At 31.8% G+C, this 17,211-nt stretch overlaps 11 protein-coding genes across 11 annotated transcripts; 4 read left to right on the top strand and 7 right to left on the bottom strand.

Annotated features, from left to right (window-relative positions):
- Positions 1-1,116: 1,116 nt before the first annotated feature.
- On the bottom strand, positions 1,117-2,491 carry PPL_00408 (uncharacterized protein; the record flags this gene model as incomplete). Its single annotated transcript, XM_020571438.1, has 3 exons — positions 1,117-1,181; positions 1,802-2,093; positions 2,462-2,491. 3 exons carry the CDS (start codon positions 2,489-2,491, stop codon positions 1,117-1,119), a joined length of 387 nt encoding a protein of 128 aa, XP_020438712.1.
- Positions 2,492-2,713: 222 nt separating this feature from the next.
- Positions 2,714-4,457, top strand: fdxr (adrenodoxin reductase; the record flags this gene model as incomplete). The annotated part of the gene is made up of 3 exons (XM_020571437.1): positions 2,714-2,922; positions 3,045-3,640; positions 3,736-4,457. The coding sequence occupies 3 exons, from the start codon at positions 2,714-2,716 to the stop codon at positions 4,455-4,457; spliced, it is 1,527 nt and encodes a 508-aa protein (XP_020438711.1).
- A 170-nt stretch (positions 4,458-4,627) lies between these two features.
- tubA (tubulin alpha chain) lies at positions 4,628-6,076 on the bottom strand (the record flags this gene model as incomplete). The annotated part of the gene is made up of 2 exons (XM_020571436.1): positions 4,628-5,960; positions 6,060-6,076. The coding sequence occupies 2 exons, from the start codon at positions 6,074-6,076 to the stop codon at positions 4,628-4,630; spliced, it is 1,350 nt and encodes a 449-aa protein (XP_020438710.1).
- Positions 6,077-6,538: 462 nt separating this feature from the next.
- Positions 6,539-7,195, bottom strand: PPL_00405 (uncharacterized protein; the record flags this gene model as incomplete). The annotated part of the gene is made up of 1 exon (XM_020571435.1): positions 6,539-7,195. One exon carries the CDS (start codon positions 7,193-7,195, stop codon positions 6,539-6,541), a length of 657 nt encoding a protein of 218 aa, XP_020438709.1.
- Positions 7,196-7,460: 265 nt separating this feature from the next.
- On the bottom strand, positions 7,461-8,302 carry PPL_00404 (uncharacterized protein; the record flags this gene model as incomplete). Its single annotated transcript, XM_020571434.1, has 2 exons — positions 7,461-7,537; positions 7,759-8,302. 2 exons carry the CDS (start codon positions 8,300-8,302, stop codon positions 7,461-7,463), a joined length of 621 nt encoding a protein of 206 aa, XP_020438708.1.
- A 588-nt stretch (positions 8,303-8,890) lies between these two features.
- On the top strand, positions 8,891-9,699 carry PPL_00403 (uncharacterized protein; the record flags this gene model as incomplete). The annotated part of the gene is made up of 3 exons (XM_020571433.1): positions 8,891-8,981; positions 9,075-9,472; positions 9,547-9,699. The coding sequence occupies 3 exons, from the start codon at positions 8,891-8,893 to the stop codon at positions 9,697-9,699; spliced, it is 642 nt and encodes a 213-aa protein (XP_020438707.1).
- Positions 9,700-9,838: 139 nt separating this feature from the next.
- eIF3s1 (eukaryotic translation initiation factor 3 subunit J) lies at positions 9,839-10,767 on the bottom strand (the record flags this gene model as incomplete). Its single annotated transcript, XM_020571432.1, has 3 exons — positions 9,839-10,081; positions 10,206-10,621; positions 10,755-10,767. The coding sequence occupies 3 exons, from the start codon at positions 10,765-10,767 to the stop codon at positions 9,839-9,841; spliced, it is 672 nt and encodes a 223-aa protein (XP_020438706.1).
- A 967-nt stretch (positions 10,768-11,734) lies between these two features.
- Positions 11,735-12,201, top strand: PPL_00401 (uncharacterized protein; the record flags this gene model as incomplete). Its single annotated transcript, XM_020571431.1, has 2 exons — positions 11,735-11,794; positions 11,878-12,201. 2 exons carry the CDS (start codon positions 11,735-11,737, stop codon positions 12,199-12,201), a joined length of 384 nt encoding a protein of 127 aa, XP_020438705.1.
- Positions 12,202-12,555: 354 nt separating this feature from the next.
- On the bottom strand, positions 12,556-14,820 carry ube1c (NEDD8-activating enzyme E1 catalytic subunit; the record flags this gene model as incomplete). The annotated part of the gene is made up of 4 exons (XM_020571430.1): positions 12,556-12,902; positions 13,348-14,267; positions 14,347-14,427; positions 14,540-14,820. The coding sequence occupies 4 exons, from the start codon at positions 14,818-14,820 to the stop codon at positions 12,556-12,558; spliced, it is 1,629 nt and encodes a 542-aa protein (XP_020438704.1).
- An 863-nt stretch (positions 14,821-15,683) lies between these two features.
- Positions 15,684-16,374, top strand: PPL_00399 (uncharacterized protein; the record flags this gene model as incomplete). Its single annotated transcript, XM_020571429.1, has 4 exons — positions 15,684-15,718; positions 15,814-15,875; positions 15,995-16,109; positions 16,293-16,374. 4 exons carry the CDS (start codon positions 15,684-15,686, stop codon positions 16,372-16,374), a joined length of 294 nt encoding a protein of 97 aa, XP_020438703.1.
- A 368-nt stretch (positions 16,375-16,742) lies between these two features.
- vti1B (putative v-SNARE family protein) lies at positions 16,743-17,165 on the bottom strand (the record flags this gene model as incomplete). The annotated part of the gene is made up of 1 exon (XM_020571428.1): positions 16,743-17,165. One exon carries the CDS (start codon positions 17,163-17,165, stop codon positions 16,743-16,745), a length of 423 nt encoding a protein of 140 aa, XP_020438702.1.
- Between the last annotated feature and the right edge of the window lie 46 nt (positions 17,166-17,211).

Below are 17,211 nucleotides of genomic sequence, written 5' to 3'. Positions count from 1 at the left end.
ATTAAGAAATTATTTAATACTTTTATTTGTTTTGTTTTTTGTTTCTAATGATAGAAGAAAGACGCTTTATGATAAATAGTTGATTATCAACTATTAAATACTTAATTAATAATAAAAATAGAAATTTGCCAATTTACAAAAAATTCAACTCTTATTAATTTAAAGTAAACAAAAGGGGGATATTAATATTTCAAACCTACCGGTGGTTTTGTAAATTGTCTAACACATGATGGAATCTTATTAAAATATTAGAGATAGATTAAAGTTAAAAAATTGTCAATTTACAAAAAATTAAACTCTTCTTCATTTGTTTAAAAGTTGTTTGTAACATTGGGGTAAAAATATATTGGGTATTAAAAAGCAAGAATTTAAATTGGGTGACTTTTTAAAACAATTGAACTCACTTCAAGTTGTGCATAGAGAGAAAGCGATTGAAGAATAAAGAGGTTGATATCGTAAGACTCTTTAGTACGCTAAAACAGTTGCTCAATCGATTGCTATGAATTCATTATTTATTTATTATAATACATATATATACCTTTATTAGACTATTCTATTGATTAAATTAAATTACAAAATTGTTAAATATTATTAATTTGATCTTTCTTACTTTTAAACTATCTTTTATATTTGAAACCACCTTTTTGAGAATCAGCTTCAATGACGAGTGTATGTTTTGAATCGAGTACTCTTATTTGATGCTTGGTCCTTATTGGGTTGAAATAGTGCGAAGATATTGAGATAAGTGTGATATTGGTAAGTGGTGATATCGATTTCCTATTGCTGTGGTACTGTAGAAACTCTTTATAACATGTCAGCATCTGTAGATTCGGGAAGATATCTTTGATTGGAAATTCATCACTCGTATAGAGCGAGCCTAATGACAGACGAGTGACTCCCAATGCACTTTTGATTTGGCTTTTCTTTAGAGGAATCGAACAACGACCAACTAACTTTAATGACTTCAAACTCTTTGGAATCTCTGTGTATATCACTGACATAGAGTCAGGTATATAGCAGATCGATTCCACTTGATATCCATGCTCATCGATCAAGTTAAACAATTCATTCGGATAGAATTTGATCCATATATTTCTAAGTGTCGAAGGTAGGATATCATGTTGGTGTCGCCGATAGTCTTTGAGTTTTTTCAGGTTGGGAAATATCGATAGATCCACTGCCTGAGTGAAATTGTTTGCCAATATCAAGTAGGTGATACTGACCGGTATGTTGATGGTACGGTTATACTCCTTACCAGGATTAAGATACAAGAGATTCGGTGGGAGATGCAGTAGGTTGTTACTGTAGTTAAATAGCGAGAGTTTCTTTAGGGTGAGGGGAAGTGAATCCACTTGGAAATTTGCTTGATAGTACTGTGTGATAATCAAGATTTTCAAGTTTGGAAACATATCTTTGTGAAGTTGGTGATTAAAAGATCCTCCGAATTTCAACTTTTTCAGCTTGAACGGAAGCATTCCCGGAGCAATAGCCTGTGAAAACGACAAACCAAACCGTAGTGATCTCACACTCTCTGGTATAACTACTTTTTTCATGATAATATTGAAAGAGTTACCAAACTTTAATATTCTAAGTCGTGGTGGTAACACATCCTTGGCAATCTCTCTTCGGAAATTCAAACCCAAATCCAAATACTCTAGAGTGTCAGGCAGAACGTTGGGCTCAAACTTATTATTGAATCCATGTAGCTTTAGATATCGAAGTTTTGTCATCGTACGGAAACTGTTTGGTGGAAGCGAAGGTGTGCGAAGGAATAGCAGGTTGACACATTCACTGAACTCACCAGATGTATATTCATTCATCCAAAGATATTCAAGTGTAGTCTTGGTTTGATTCAACCGATCGATTTGATTTGCATGAGAGTAGACCATTGATTTCTCTGCATACCACGGAAAGATAGAGATCGATGATTCTGACTTTATATTCACATTCAAATAGTAGTCTCTGTGGTTATAGAATTGCTTCGATGTGAAAACAAAGCAAAGTCTATCGATATCATCCAATCCATATTCTGATAATAAGATTTTAATTAAATAGTTTGGTACTTTATACATAGCAATAGAATAACTAACTAACTAACTAAATAATTAACTAATTATGGATGATTACAATTGTAATTTACTTTTAAAAGAAAAATATTTTAGAATTGTAAAAAAATGTCAATCGTTGAAATTTCACAATTAAATGTGTGTCAAAAAAATATCTAGATCAAACAATTTGTTTTTTGTTAGATAACATTTTAGCTTGTTCTATTACAATAGATTTGATGTTCTATGATTCTTTCTAAAAATAATTTGGAATTTGGAAGTTGTTGTAAAAAGATATTTAACCTTATTAATTTAAAATTGAAAACAATTGTTTTGACTGATTTAATTACAACTTATTATGATCTGTTTGATTATCATTAAACCCATTACTTCTATCGATCTTTTTTTTTTATTACAACTTTCAATGATCTTTGCAAAAGTGGCATGAAAAATAAAAATGTAATAATGAGGTGTTTTTTTTTAAATGTGGATGATCAGTTTAAAAAAAATATGAATGAAAAGACGATAATTTATTACTTCACAGTTTTATCATGATTTTAATTATTTATTAATTCATTATTTATTAATTCATTATTTATTTATTAAAAGAAATATATATATATATTTATATAAAGAAATATTTAGTAGAATTCTGAAGAATAAAAATAATGCTTAAGTTGTTTAAAGGTACATCATCTCATCAGAACAGATTACAGTTCTTTAGAAACTATTGTACGACAACAAATGCATTAGATTCACATAGTAACAGTAAATCACCACTACAACTATGTATTATTGGTAGTGGACCTGCAGGACTGTATACTGCTAATCGTGTTTATAAATTACTACCAGATTCTAATATTACAATCATTGAAAAGTGTGTAGTTGAATGAAAAACAACATTGTTTGATTGTTCAAACAGAACAGTCAAGTCATTTTGCAAAGAGAACTTACTTACTTACTTACTTATAAACAATGACATATTATAAATTTTTTTAGACTACCATATCCATTTGGTTTGATTAGATATGGTATTTCACCAGATCATCAAAACGAAAAGAAAGTAAAGAATACATTGGAAAAGACATGGTCGGAACATCCATCGACTTGCAAATTCGTTGGAAATGTCAATATTGATCACGATATAACATTCGAGGAGATTAGAAAGACATTTCATGCTGTGGTGTTGGCATGTGGAATCGAAGGTGAGAAAAAGTTGAATATACCAGGCGAGAAGTGTCAAACTGTGTATTCCGCTCGTGAATTCGTTTCTTGGTTGAATGGACATCCAGATTTCCAAAAGAAACATTATGATTTGCAACACGAGAACGTTGTAATCGTTGGACAAGGAAACGTAGCACTTGACGTCGCCAGAATGTTGGTTAAACCCATCGAAGACATCGCTGGCACCGACATCACATCGACAGCCACCGACATACTATCAAACAGTAAAGTCAAGAATGTACATATTATCGGTAGAAGAGGACCAGCCGAGGTTTCTTTTACCACCAAAGAAGTTAGAGAGATATTGAAACTACCGAATATCAACACCTATGTAAATGATATTACAACATTGGAATTTACTGAAGATCAACGTATGTATATCACTACTTTTGTAATTGTTACCAATAATACTAACTATTTTATTCATACTATTAATGCTATGCAATATTGTATTGTATTGGTATAGTAAATAAAATGGAAAGAGCACAAAGAAAGATGGTTGAATTATTCAAACAATATCTTAAACCATTACCAGAAAACTTTAATATTGGTGATCTTTCAAATCAGACAGACAACAACAACAACAATAATAATTATAAGAATGTTATATTCCATTTTAAGAGATCACCTGTTGAGATGGTCGAATCGAATGGTGGTCAATGTTTAGCAGAGGTCATATTGGAGAAGAACGAGCTGGTGAGTGACGACAAAGGCGATGTCAAAGCAGTTGGAACAGGAGTTAGGGAAACACTCAAAGCAGAGGTTGTCTTTAGAAGCATTGGTTACACCGGTACCAAATTCAGTGAGGTACCATTCGATTTCAAGCGTGTAAAGGTTCCCAATCGTGCTGGAAGAGTGTTGGAAGGAGTAGACTCTGAGAAGATCATCGATGGACTCTATGTTAGTGGGTGGATCAAGACTGGACCGTCCGGCGCAATTGTAAACGTCTCGATGAATGCCGACGAAACCGCTCATACCATCCAAGAAGACTACAATGAAAACAAATACAACCGAAACCTACCAGGCTATCAGGGTATTGTAGACCTCCTCAAATCGAAAGAACACAATCTCATTACCTACGAAGATTGGAAGAAAGTTGAAAACGAAGAATTCAAACGTGGAAAAGAAAAAGGAAAGATACTTGAAAAGATAATTGTATTTGATGAACTAAAGAATATTATAAAATAAAACAAAACAAACTGGATAAACATTATTATTATTATTATTATTATTTGGTGATCTAAAAAAGAAAAAGGTAAAATACCCGGAATCTTGTTTTATTGGATCCTTTAGGATTATAACTATTTGTATTTTAGATGTTGGTTAATGAGAACAGGATGTGAATTTTCAACGTTGATTTACATCTCTTCAGCAACTTCTTCTCCACCTTCTTCGGCGACTTCTTCGTAATCCTTCTCCAAGGCGTTGAGATCTTCACGAGCCTCGGCAAACTCACCTTCCTCCATACCTTCACCGACGTACCAGTGAACGAAAGCACGCTTGGTGTACATGAGATCGAACTTGTGGTTGATTCTGGTGAATACTTGGGAGATAGCGGTGGTGTTGGACAACATACAGACGGCTCTCTCGACCTTGGCCAAATCACCACCTGGAACGACGGTGGGTGGTTCGTGGTTGATACCGCACTTGAAACCGGTTGGTGACCAATCGACAAAGGAGATAGTCTTCTTGGTCTTGAGGTCGGCGACGGCCTTTTGGGCATCCTTTGGTACGACGGTACCACGGTACATCAAACAACAGGCCATGTATTTACCTTCACGTGGGTCGCACTTGGCCATCATGTTTTGTTGTTCAAAGACGGCGTTGGTGAGGGCACCGACAGAGAATTGCTCGTGACCTGCCTTCTCTTGGGTGATGACTGGAGCGTATGAGCAGAGCAAGAAGTGAATTCTTGGGAATGGAACCAAGTTGGTTTGGAACTCGTTGATATCGACGTTCAATGAACCATCGAAACGAAGTGAGGCAGTGAGCGAAGAAATGACTTGAGCGACCAAACGATTCAAGTTGGTGTAGGATGGACGATCGATGTTCAATGAACGACGACAGATGTCATAGATGGCTTCATTGTCCAACATGAAGGCGACGTCGGTGTTCTCGAGGAGTGCATGAGTCGACAAGACAGAGTTGTATGGCTCAACGACGGCGGTGGAAACCTGTGGTGATGGGTAGACACAGAAATCCAACTTGGACTTCTTACCGTAGTCGTGTGAGAGGTGTTGGAGGAGGAGCGAACCGAAACCGGAACCGGTACCACCACCGACAGAGTGGAAGACCATGAAACCTTGGAGACCGTCACAGTCGTCAGCCAAGATCTTGATACGATCTAAAGTCTTCTCGATCATCTCCTTACCGACGGTGTAGTGACCACGAGCATAGTTGTTAGCGGCATCTTCCTTACCGGAGATCAATTGCTCTGGATGGAAGAGGTTCTTGTAGGAACCGGTACGGACTTCATCGACGACTGATGGCTCGAGATCGACAAAGACGGCACGTGGGACGACCTTGCTCTTGTTGGAAGCTTCACTGAAGAAGGTACCGAACGATTTGTTCTTTGACTTGGCAAGTTCCGATTCATTGGAGATGGTACCGTCCTTGCTGATACCGTGTTCCAAACAGTACAATTCCCAACAGGCATTACCTACTTGGACACCAGCTTGACCAATGTGAATACTATAATAATAATAATAATAATAAAAATAATAAGATTATTAATATTTAAAAAAATCTATAGTTTGATGTTCACCAAAAATAATGATGATGATAACATACGAGATAATTTCACGCATTTTGATTGTGATTTACAAATTACAAATTACACCAAAAAAAAAAAAGATTCTAATATAATAATAATTGATAATATAAAAAGTAAATTTAATTGTCTTATAATGAAACAAATAAATTAAAGGTAGATAATTAAAAAGAGAAAATAGTTTTTTAAAAATAAGTTCAATAAAAAAATTTGATCAAACAAAATATTGCTATTTTTTTGCAAAATTTAAAAAAATAAATAATAATAATAAAAAATGAAAATTAGAAAAAAAGAGGGAAAAAAAAATAATCAACAGACATTAAGAATTGATAATTACTTGTTTAAATAATATAATAATTTACAAAAATATTCTATAACAATATCATCCAGTTAGTTCTTTTTTGTTTTAAATCTTTGTTGATCATAAACAGATGTTTATATTTTATTTCGAAAAATACTTATAATTATCTTCAATTTATTACATATAATAAGAAAATTATCAATCAATATTTTTTAATTGTTGTTCTGGTTGTTGTTGGTATGGTTGATAGTATTGTGGTGGTGGTGGTTGTTGTTGTTGTGGTGGTTGGTACGGTTGATAGGCAACATTATTTGGTTGATAGTATGGTGCCTGACCGGTTGGCATCGGTTGTTGTGGTTGCTGAGTTGTTTGTGGTGGAACAACAACGACTTGATGTAAAATTGGAGTGGTTTCAGAAGTGTAGTTTCCGCTGAAGGAAACTGGGGTTGGGAGGTGCTTAATGTTGATTGTTCTTTTTCTAAAGATGAGGAAAATAACCAGCATATAAATTAGAATTGGACCGACAATGAAGAGTCCAAACAGAATACCAAGAACCAAAAAGAGTACAAATACAACAATGGCACCGGACTTGGAGAATTGAATATATGGAGTACCATCTACGATATTGTGATTGTCGAGGTACAGTTGAATATTTAGACCGAGGTATACAGTGGCACCGTTAGTAACTTTGAAATAGTGACCTTTGTAGATAAACTCCAAGGTACGTTCGGCGACATTCGGTGTGAATGGTACCTCAATATCGTTTACTTTAATGCATTTTCTTCCGTGTACTTCTACTTTGGTTTGTTCGCCATCCAATGGGAAAATCCAAGTTGTATTAATACCTGATGCCATATTATTTATTTGATAAGATTAGATTATCTTTTAAAAACTTTTGCAAAAGCTTAAATATTTTTAGAAACCCAGTCATCAGATATTTTTTTGCTCGTCAAAAAAAAATCCCAAGAAAGAAAGAAAGGTCACCTTCAAATTGGTGTTTAATTTTTTTGCTAAGAAATAAGGAATTTTTTTAATAATCCAGTCATAGAAACCCCCAAGAAAAAGTAATATTCTAAGTTGATCACGATTTAATTAACAAACTGAGAATTAGATTCTCTTTTTAATACAAATACCAAGTTTGCTTTAATGTTAAAAATCCGAAGATTTGTTTTGTTATATTTATAATTTTTAAATTATCTATATTTATAAATTTTATTTAATTAATCTTGATATTTTTATTTTAATATTTATATGTTTTTTAAATTTGTTAAATTTCTTTGGAGTTGAAGAAGTTTGATTTTTTTTTTAAAAATAAAGATTTGTAATAATTATTGTTATATTTATAAATATCAAAATTTTTTTTTTAAAAAGTTCTTTTTGTTTATTTTATTAGAAAGATTGACTATTGATTTGGTTACCTTGTGATTGTTGTGGATCGGTTGTTTGAGGTTGAATAACAATTTGTGTTAAGATTGGAGTAGTTTCAGAGGAATCATTTTCTGAGTTAATTTTTTCTCCAGAGTGTGATCGTGGTGGTGAGATTTGGCTAATTGTGATTATTCTTCTTCTAAAGATAAGGAATATTACCAGCTTATAAAGTAAATATGGAACATATAGAAGGATATAAAAGATACCAATAAAAACCCATAGTATGTTACGAATACAAATACCAAGTAATCTTATTGTAATAAAAATGCCAACTCTAGGTGGAGCATAAGGTTTACCATTTAAAATGTTGTGATTATCCATGTATAATTGAAGATTGAAACCGAGGAATACATCTGGACCAGTTCCAACTTTGAATTGGTGACCTCTATGATCAAATGATAAAGATCCTTCTCGCCTATCAAATCTAAATCGTACCTTTTCATCATTTACTTTTATAGAGTAGCCATCTACTTCTACCTTGGTATTTTCGTCTTCTAAAGAGAAATTCCAAATAGTCTTAACTCCTGAAGCCATAAAGTTTTTTGTTTATTATTACTTTTTATAAATAGATATGCTTATAAATTGATTTGATATAAAAGTGATGACCTTGAGTTTTACTATAAAATATTTTATAAATAGAATTTTTCGATGGTAAAAAAAAAATCCAAACCACCTTTTGAACAAATTTGTGACTGGAATTGGACCTTATTTGTTGGGTGATTAAAGTTTAGATCAAAATTGAAATTTTAATTCAGGACAGATAATGTTTTCAATAACAACAGATATTTATTTTTATAAATTTACAATTCTATGACCTTAAATTTATCTCAGAGTTGAATTAAAATATGAAAAGTTTTCAAACTACTTTTCTTTTGTTAATAGTTATAAAACGATTAATTCATTAAAAAAAAATAAGAATGATATGATATAAAAGAATTTATTTTAAATTCATCAACCATATTTTTAAGTTTTTTTTTTTTTGAAAAATTATTCATCGGGTGTAAAAAAAATTGATCAACCCGATATCGATCAACATTAATAAAACTACTATAACACTGTGCTACACTAAATATAAATAAAAATATATGAATAAGATATTGTCTTGTTCAATATGTAAATAGAATGTCCTCAATACCTATTAGATACTTTTTAATATTGATTCATTGTTCATTATCTTTGGTAGGCTTACTGCTTTGTGGTTTATCTCTAAAATGTATGTAATAATAATACAGTGATATTAGTAAATAGATACTTTTTAAATTAATAGATTTTAACACTTTTTTTTTAAAAAAAATAAAAAAAATAGTTGAATGGGCATCTATAAATCAATGCACATATATATTCGAATGGCTGAGTGGCAAAGGAACACTCTTCATTGATGAGTTCAATGGAGTTTTTGGTAATTTGCCATTCGATTTCGATTTAGGAGATAATCATTGGATGATACCGATTCCCAAGTTTCCTGGTGGTGGTGCTCAGTCGTTTATTGACTCTGACCAAGTGCGAACCTATATAATCAAACAATTTGCGCTGATGTTGGTTGGAATTGGTCTACTAGCACTATCTATATTCCCATTTGGCACTGTACTATACAAACGACTACCCTATGCCCGAGTTCTCTTTGCTCTGCCTCTCGCATTCGTTGTGGCATCGGTCACTATCTTTCAATATCAAGTTGTACCATGGTTTAAAAACAATCTCTATGTAAGTCAAAACTAATCTACAGTCAACAATACATATGTATCAAACCTAACTAATCCGATTGATTAACAACTTAGTGTAATGTAGAGCAAGATGGACTTGGTTTAACACTTTCATATATTGCTATGGCGGCAATCTGTACAAATATTATCATACTCATCTTTGTATCACTCTATTTACATCAAAAACGAAAAAAGATTAAAGAGGATTCATATTTATTATCAAAATAGAATAGAAATAGATTGTATAATATAAAAGAAAATAAATAGTTTCATAAATAACTGTACAGTTGCTTTTGTTGTTGTTGTTATTATTATTATTGGTTTTTTAATAATAGTTATTTATTTATTATTATTTTATTATTAATGTTTACATAAAATCATCATCACCGAAATCTTCATAATTCATTTCATTATCGACTTGAAGTGTTTTCTTGGTGGCAGCAGCCTTTGTTGTCTTCTTCTTTCCACCAGCAGCATTCTTTTCATCCTTAATCTTTTCGTTGACGATGACAGTGAGTGACTTGACGATTTCGTTCAATTCTTTAGAACCCATATTCTGAGTTGCATTTTTCAAAACTGTCTTTAATAAATGTGGATAATGATATGATTTCTAAAATATTATATTGTGTTTGTTTTTTTTTGATTATTATTATTAATATGTTAGTTGATTGTTGGTCGGATTATAATAGTTTTAATTATTGGTATTGCTGCTATTGTTATTGTAATGTAGTTACCTCATGCTTTGTGATATAGGTTGAAACGGAAGCGGCATATTGTTCGAATTCTTTCTCTGTCTTTGGATCCATTGTGTCTAATGGAGATTGAGTGGTATCCTTGGCGACAGCCAAGTTACCGAAAAGAGTTCTAGAGTTCTCCAAGTCGGCAGCCTCTTGTAATTCTTGTTTTCTCTTCTTTTCCAAGTATGGATCCATTTCGTGGACCTCACCTTCGGTTGCCTCTGCCTTTTCACGGGCTTCGATCAGCTTTTTCAGGGTTTGCTTTGATTTGGGTGCTGGCTTTGATGGTTGTGATGCTGGTGTCTCTGTCTTTGGAGTGTCTTCTTCCTCGGCATCCCATGCTTCGGCAACATCATCGTCGTCTACACCAACCTTTTCATTGGCCCATCTCGAATCATCATAATCATCTGCGTCTAAAGAACATTAATTAACATTTTATTGATCATAAATAATAATAATAAAATCAACAACAATAATAATCAAATCTTTCTGTAAAACTAGCAAGCAAGCATCAAGCAAGCAAAACAAATGATAATAAATACATACCCCATGCACTCATCTTATTAAATCTATTTATTTATTATAGTCTGTAAACAAAATAATAAAAAAACTGATGATAGAGAGGTCGAAAAAAAATAAAATAAAAAAGAAGTCGAAAATTGAAAAAAATGTTTTAAAAAATAAAATTTATTTATAAATAACAAGAACAAATATAATTCATTATTTTATAATAGCTATATTAATTAATAGTTAACTAAATCAAACAATTATTAAGATAAGATATTAAATTAGGTTGTGTTAAGAAATTAATAAATTTGTAAAGATTTCTTTGTTTTTGCTTTTTATAAAAACCCCTTGGTTATTTGTTTAATCACATTTTTGTTATAATAAAATTTTAAGATATTCTTTTGAAGAACAGAAAAAAATTAGTAAAAGGGATAAATTTGTGAAAAGTGTTAACATCACAATGAATTTTAATATGATTTTATTGTTATTACTATTTTTTTTTTTTTCTTTGGTGTGTGTTTTGTGTTTGTGTGAAATTACTACCTTGGTCATCAATCAATGTGATTGTATGAGTGTGAAGGTGATATGATTATACTCATATGATTTCAATTGTACTATGAGATGGGGGATACAATTAAAAAGTAATAAAATAAAACAAAAAACAAATTGATTTCATTTTCATTTTTAAACATGTTAGTATCAGATCATCAGTTGATTTGAATGACTTTTCATAAGCATATATCATAGCGATCACATTTTTTATTTATTTAATTATTGTAATCATCATACCAACCATAAAACACTACACTAATAGCAATATGCAATGTAAAAATAAAGGGAATATGAATAATCATTTTTGTTGTTTATATTAATAAAATATTCATCAGGTAGAGTTAATATTTCAAATTTATAATATTAATTATTAAATATATTATCTCTCTTTTTTTTTTTATCTAAAAAGTTCATAATCATTAGATAAATTCAGAGTTAATCCTTTTCTTGGGTTCAGAAGCAAAAAAATGAGATTTATAATATTACTTTCGATTCTATTTATTGTTAGTACTGTTGTACAAGGATTTGTAGGTCATCAAACAAAATATTATATAACAATTTCGAAAAAAAAAGGATAATCAACCAACAATCTATAATTTTTTTTTTTTAGGAAATTCGTTCAACTCCCAATGATTTGATTCTCAACTCTGCTACCAAAGAGGGAGTTTCAAAAATGATGATAATCAACATCAATACAGGTCTCTATAACACTGGTAGAGGATTTGGAAACAGATTAAGTGATGCCGATCTTAGTCAATTGAATTCTTTTGATATTGGATCTTTGAATCCTCTCAACTACTATGGAGGTGCTAATCCACCCACCGTTACTGCCACTTGGGTGGTTGCAGGAAAATATATCCAATTCGACCCAACTAGAACTGATCTACCTAAAGTTTGTTATTTGTTGGTAACTTTATTACAAAAGTATCAATAAATTATTTTATCCAAACAAATTCTTTTTTTACAAAAAAAACAACAAAAAAAAGGGAAATCATAATAACTAATAATCAACAATATATATATAAATAAAATTGTTAAAAATAATAAATTAATATAAATAAAAAAAACAAGTTTGAACATTTATTAAAAAAATTATTGATAGATTGTACATATGTACATTGGTTTGATCAAGTTAAAATGATTTGGATTTGATTTGAATTGAAGAGAAACAACATCTAGTTGTTTAATATTTCAATTGAATCTTTGGTCAAATTGTATCTACTCTTTTTTGCATTTGGAAACTAATGATGAATAATGTTATTAATAATTTTAGTTTGGGAAATATGAATTAAGCTTTAATACTAACATTGGTTTGGAATTCATTGTCAAAGTAGGATTGAATTTTCTTGGTTTGAGCTTCAATAGCTTTGGCTCTGACCTCTTCAATTGACACATGGGAACCAGCTTTGTATTCCTTGAGGATCTGATTGATCAATTTTCTACACTGGTTTTGGTCAGTTCTATGATCGGTTCTCTCTCTTGATCTTTTGGCATATTTCTCCCAAACTTTCTCTCGGGGGACTTCTTGGTTATTGACAGATGGAGTGAAAGAATTGGTGGAGGTTGTAGTTGTTTCTTCCTCTGATTCAGATTCAACATCATGGTAAATTAATAAAATAATAGAAGTAATTGATACTTGTTAGTTTTAATTGTTAATGTTATTAAACAAAATTTTTAACTATTTATTTGTTACGAAAAGAAATCATCAATAATAATTTGTGCTTGATAATGAGGGATTGATTTCTTGGAAATTATTTTTCTTTATTCTCTGAGAGTTATCAGTTGAACTTAAATGTACTGGTTAACACAATCTAGATTTTTTTTTTTATACACTTTGTGTTGTGTAATAATTATATTATATTGATGAATTTTTTTTTACCATCCATCTCCTTTTTAAACAAATACAAAAAAAAGATTGATTAATTAAAACTTTAATAATTGAATTTGAAAATTGGATGTTAAAACAACAATGATTCAACTATTGTTTATGATTGTTTATTTTTGTTTTGATCTGTATGTTTCTTCAAAATAATGATTTAATCAGACTTGTATAAGATTCTCATTCTGACTGCCAAACTACCTGGAAGCGATGGATCGGTAATGGTGATTTCATCACCCTCACCAACTTGAAGATCTTCAAGTGACTTTTCTAAATTTGGTACAGTTGATTGGTGGAGTAATCCTTGCATATAGAGATTACGTCCGTTGCATCTGAGACTTGGTTTCTTGAATTGGAATCTGGAGTCCTTGGAGATGTCCTCGAGGAATGTCGACAACAAAGTCTTTGGACTGACCTCGTAGCTGACAATGTTGGAACCGCAGACAGCGCAACCCTCCTTCACTTCGTAGTTGAAGGTGTAGGTGTAGACCGATTGCTGTCCGTTGTACATCATGTAGTTATCCAAGTAACCGCTAGAGTCTGTGCAGATCTTGAATGCCTCATTGCAACAGGCTGCGGCAATGATAGCGTTGGTACTGGCGATCGCCGGAATGATGTTCTTGGCGACACCCTGTGTCAACTTGTAGGTGACACCGTTGATGTTGTGGTCTTCGGCACGCTTCTTGGCGGTCTCGTAGAGCCAGGTCATGTGGACGGGATTGTCATTGTCGAAAACCTTTGGATCGAATGGCTTTGGAATGGCTGCGTCTGGCAGACCAAAGATCAATGCCCACTGGATGCAATGCTCTGGCACACGTGGAGTGTTGGCAATGGTACAGATGGCATAGGTGGTCTGTGGTGGGAAAGACTCTAATGAGCATTCAAAGCAAGATGAGATTCTTGGAAGAATGACTCTTGCCTGTCCCTTGAAACCTTCGGTTCCACCGTCGATCAATGGAATGATAGTCAATGGATCGATGTTTCCGTCGGTGTCAGTCACAACCAAGTTGACCAACAATCCATTGATCCATCTTCTGGCTTCGATCGAATCGAGACCAGCAATAATCAACTTGAATTGTCTATAATAATCCTCATCCTTATCTTGAATCTTACATTTATATCTAAAATTTAAAAAGCAATGTGTTATTAGCAATAGAGTGTTCATTTGAAAAAGTAATGCTACTTCAATTAAATACATACGGTGTAACTTTACATCCAGCTACTCTTTGATTGATGAAAGCAGCGGCAACCTCAGCCTTTGATTTACCAACATCTTTTCTTCTGTAAAATGTTCAATATCAATAAAGATAGAAGTGAGAGTTGTTAGTTTGTTTGTTTGATTGATTGATTGATTGAAGGTTGTTTTATAGTAGTAGTAGTAGTATTTAGTTACCTGAATAAGAATTGTCTGTTGAGATTAGAGACATCAATTGTATCCATATCGATGACATCGATGTTTCTGAAACCAGAGAGTGCAAGATTCTTGAGGAGTTCACAACCAAGACCACCGGCACCAATGACCAAGATCTTAAAGTCGTTTTGCAAGGCAGTCTTTATCGATGGAGAATCGTTGGTGTCTGGCTGGAAGTCAGGTGCTACGAATGGACCTGTTCTCTTGATGACCTTGTCGATGTCTGACCATCTACCTTCGATATCTGTATAGCTAGTTTCCATTATCATGGGTGACTCCATTAACAACTAAAAACAATCAATATATATATAAAAATAACTTTCTTTTATAAATATAATATAAAAATACAAAATAAAATAAAACTAAATAACTATACTACAAATATATAATATCTATTTAATTCTATTTTTTGTTTCTTCAACTAAATCAAACAAATGTTCTATTAAATTAAATTGGGGAAAACAAAAAAACAAAAATCAATTAATGAAATTAATCAGAAAAAAAAAAAAATAAAATTAAATTTTAAATAGATCAAAGAAAACTAATTGTAATGATAATATCACAAGAAGTTTGTTTCGACACTACATTATATTATTTACTAGCTGAACTAGTTGATCAACATCATTTAATATCTTAGACATCACATCGTTCATATATGACAGACATCTTTTACTAAAAAGTTGTTGCTATTCATTAGCGTTAAAAATTAAAAAAGAAAAAGATAATAAAGACAATTAAAAATGACAATTGCGATTTATCAATTAATAGCCATTCTTTAAACAAACAATTATTGTTAGAACTTTGATCAGTTTGGGTGTAAAGCCTGGTCCTTTTTCTATCAAAGATAATTTTTCTATCAAAGATAATATTTTCTTCTTTGACCACATTGAGATCAAAATGTTCTGTTGTTGAACGGCACCAATACTTTCTTTTTGTTGCAGAGTATATTATTAAAATAGATATTTAAATGATAAAAATGACATGATTCACCATCTTATCTTTTTCTGGTGAGTTACTCATTAAAATTGTCATAAGACAATTCAATTCACAAAAAATTTTTTTTTTATTCGATCATTTTTTTGAATTAGATTAGTTTTATATATATATTTATAGTTATTATTATACAATGGATAGACAATTAGCTGATGCTCTAAATCAATGGTAATCAATCATATCTTATTGAATTTTATACTGGGATGGTTCAATAATCAATATATATTAATCAAATTCTTTATATAATATGTATATTTTTTTAGTTCATCAACAAACGGTGTTGTTGGTATGGTTTGCACTGATAAATCAGGTTTATGTTTAAAAGGTAGATAAATACTTTATCGATATCGGTGTAGTAGAACGATAACAACGATATTCAAGATAACAGAAAGTTAAAACTATATAAAAATAGATAATTAATACTGTATTTGATAAATTATATAGCTACTGGTGGAGTAAATGCATCAACTGCTGGTTATTATAGATCGATTATCGAGAAGGCTACCACTCTTCTCTCAAAGAATGAAGCACCAAAGATTACTATAGAGACTGATACTTCGTATGTTACTCTAATCTACTAATCGAATCAAATCGAATCGAATCGAATCATTAACATTAGAAACAACACTTAATCTATATAGAAATATCTTTATTCAAGAAACAGAGCAACTTACTTTTGCAATTCACAAACTCCCTTAAACAACAGCAGCAGCAGCAACAACAATAATAATATTTTAAATAGTTTAACCAATTTACATAGTATCATAGTAGTTCGTAGTTATAGACAACAACAAAACAAACCAAAAGTTTTAATTTATCATTAAAAATATATATATTTTATTAAAAATACAAAAAGTAGTACTTATTGTGTGTCATTATATTTTGTTGAATCAAATCAGTTCAGTCATGACTCCTCAAGAGGTACAGCATTTTGTTTTAAGCATTTTTAATTAATACAAGTTTATTATAAATATATTTATTATCCAACACCATACTATTTGATCTAAATATCTTTTTTGTTAAATCGGTGATTTCATTAGATGATATGTGTGTTGTTTGAGATGTTATTACTTGGTCATTTTAAGTAAATTAATGAGAAGGGGAGAAAGAAAAAAGAGGAAAAGAAAAATAAAATTATTATCTATTATCTATTATTATTATTATTATTATTTTAAGGTAAGTATTATTATTATTATGAAGATGTAGATCCACCGGTTGTTGAGGTACTAGTTCCAATTGTTGATCCAGTGGTGGAAGTTGATGTTGATGTTGTAGAGGTGGAGGTGGATGTAGAGTCAGAGGTTGTGGGTCCACCGGTGGTTGAGGTGGTGGTGGTGGTGGTGTCAGTGGTTCCACCAGAGTCACCACCTCTAAATTTCAACCATATGATCAAACCGATGGCACCTATCAGCACCAAGATAATGACGGCCAAGATGATCTTGTTGGCGATGGCACGTCGCGACATGGTGGCTATCGTTTTTCTCGCCGATCCAATGTAGTAGTCGATCGAGTCGAATTTCTTTTCGAATCCCAACAGACGCTCACGCTGCTGTGCCATATTGTTGAGGGTGGCCTCGGCAACACGTTGATCCTCACGCACCTGAGTGTTTGCCATCTTTATCATCTGAATGCCTGACTCTAGTGTTTTGTTGGCCTTGACG

This window comes from Heterostelium album, assembly GCF_000004825.1.
Source record: "Heterostelium album PN500 unplaced genomic scaffold PPL_scaffold1, whole genome shotgun sequence".
NCBI lineage: Eukaryota > Evosea > Eumycetozoa > Acytosteliales > Acytosteliaceae > Heterostelium > Heterostelium album.
Note: the sequence above shows the minus strand (reverse complement) of the source record. Positions and strands in the feature narration are given on the sequence as shown.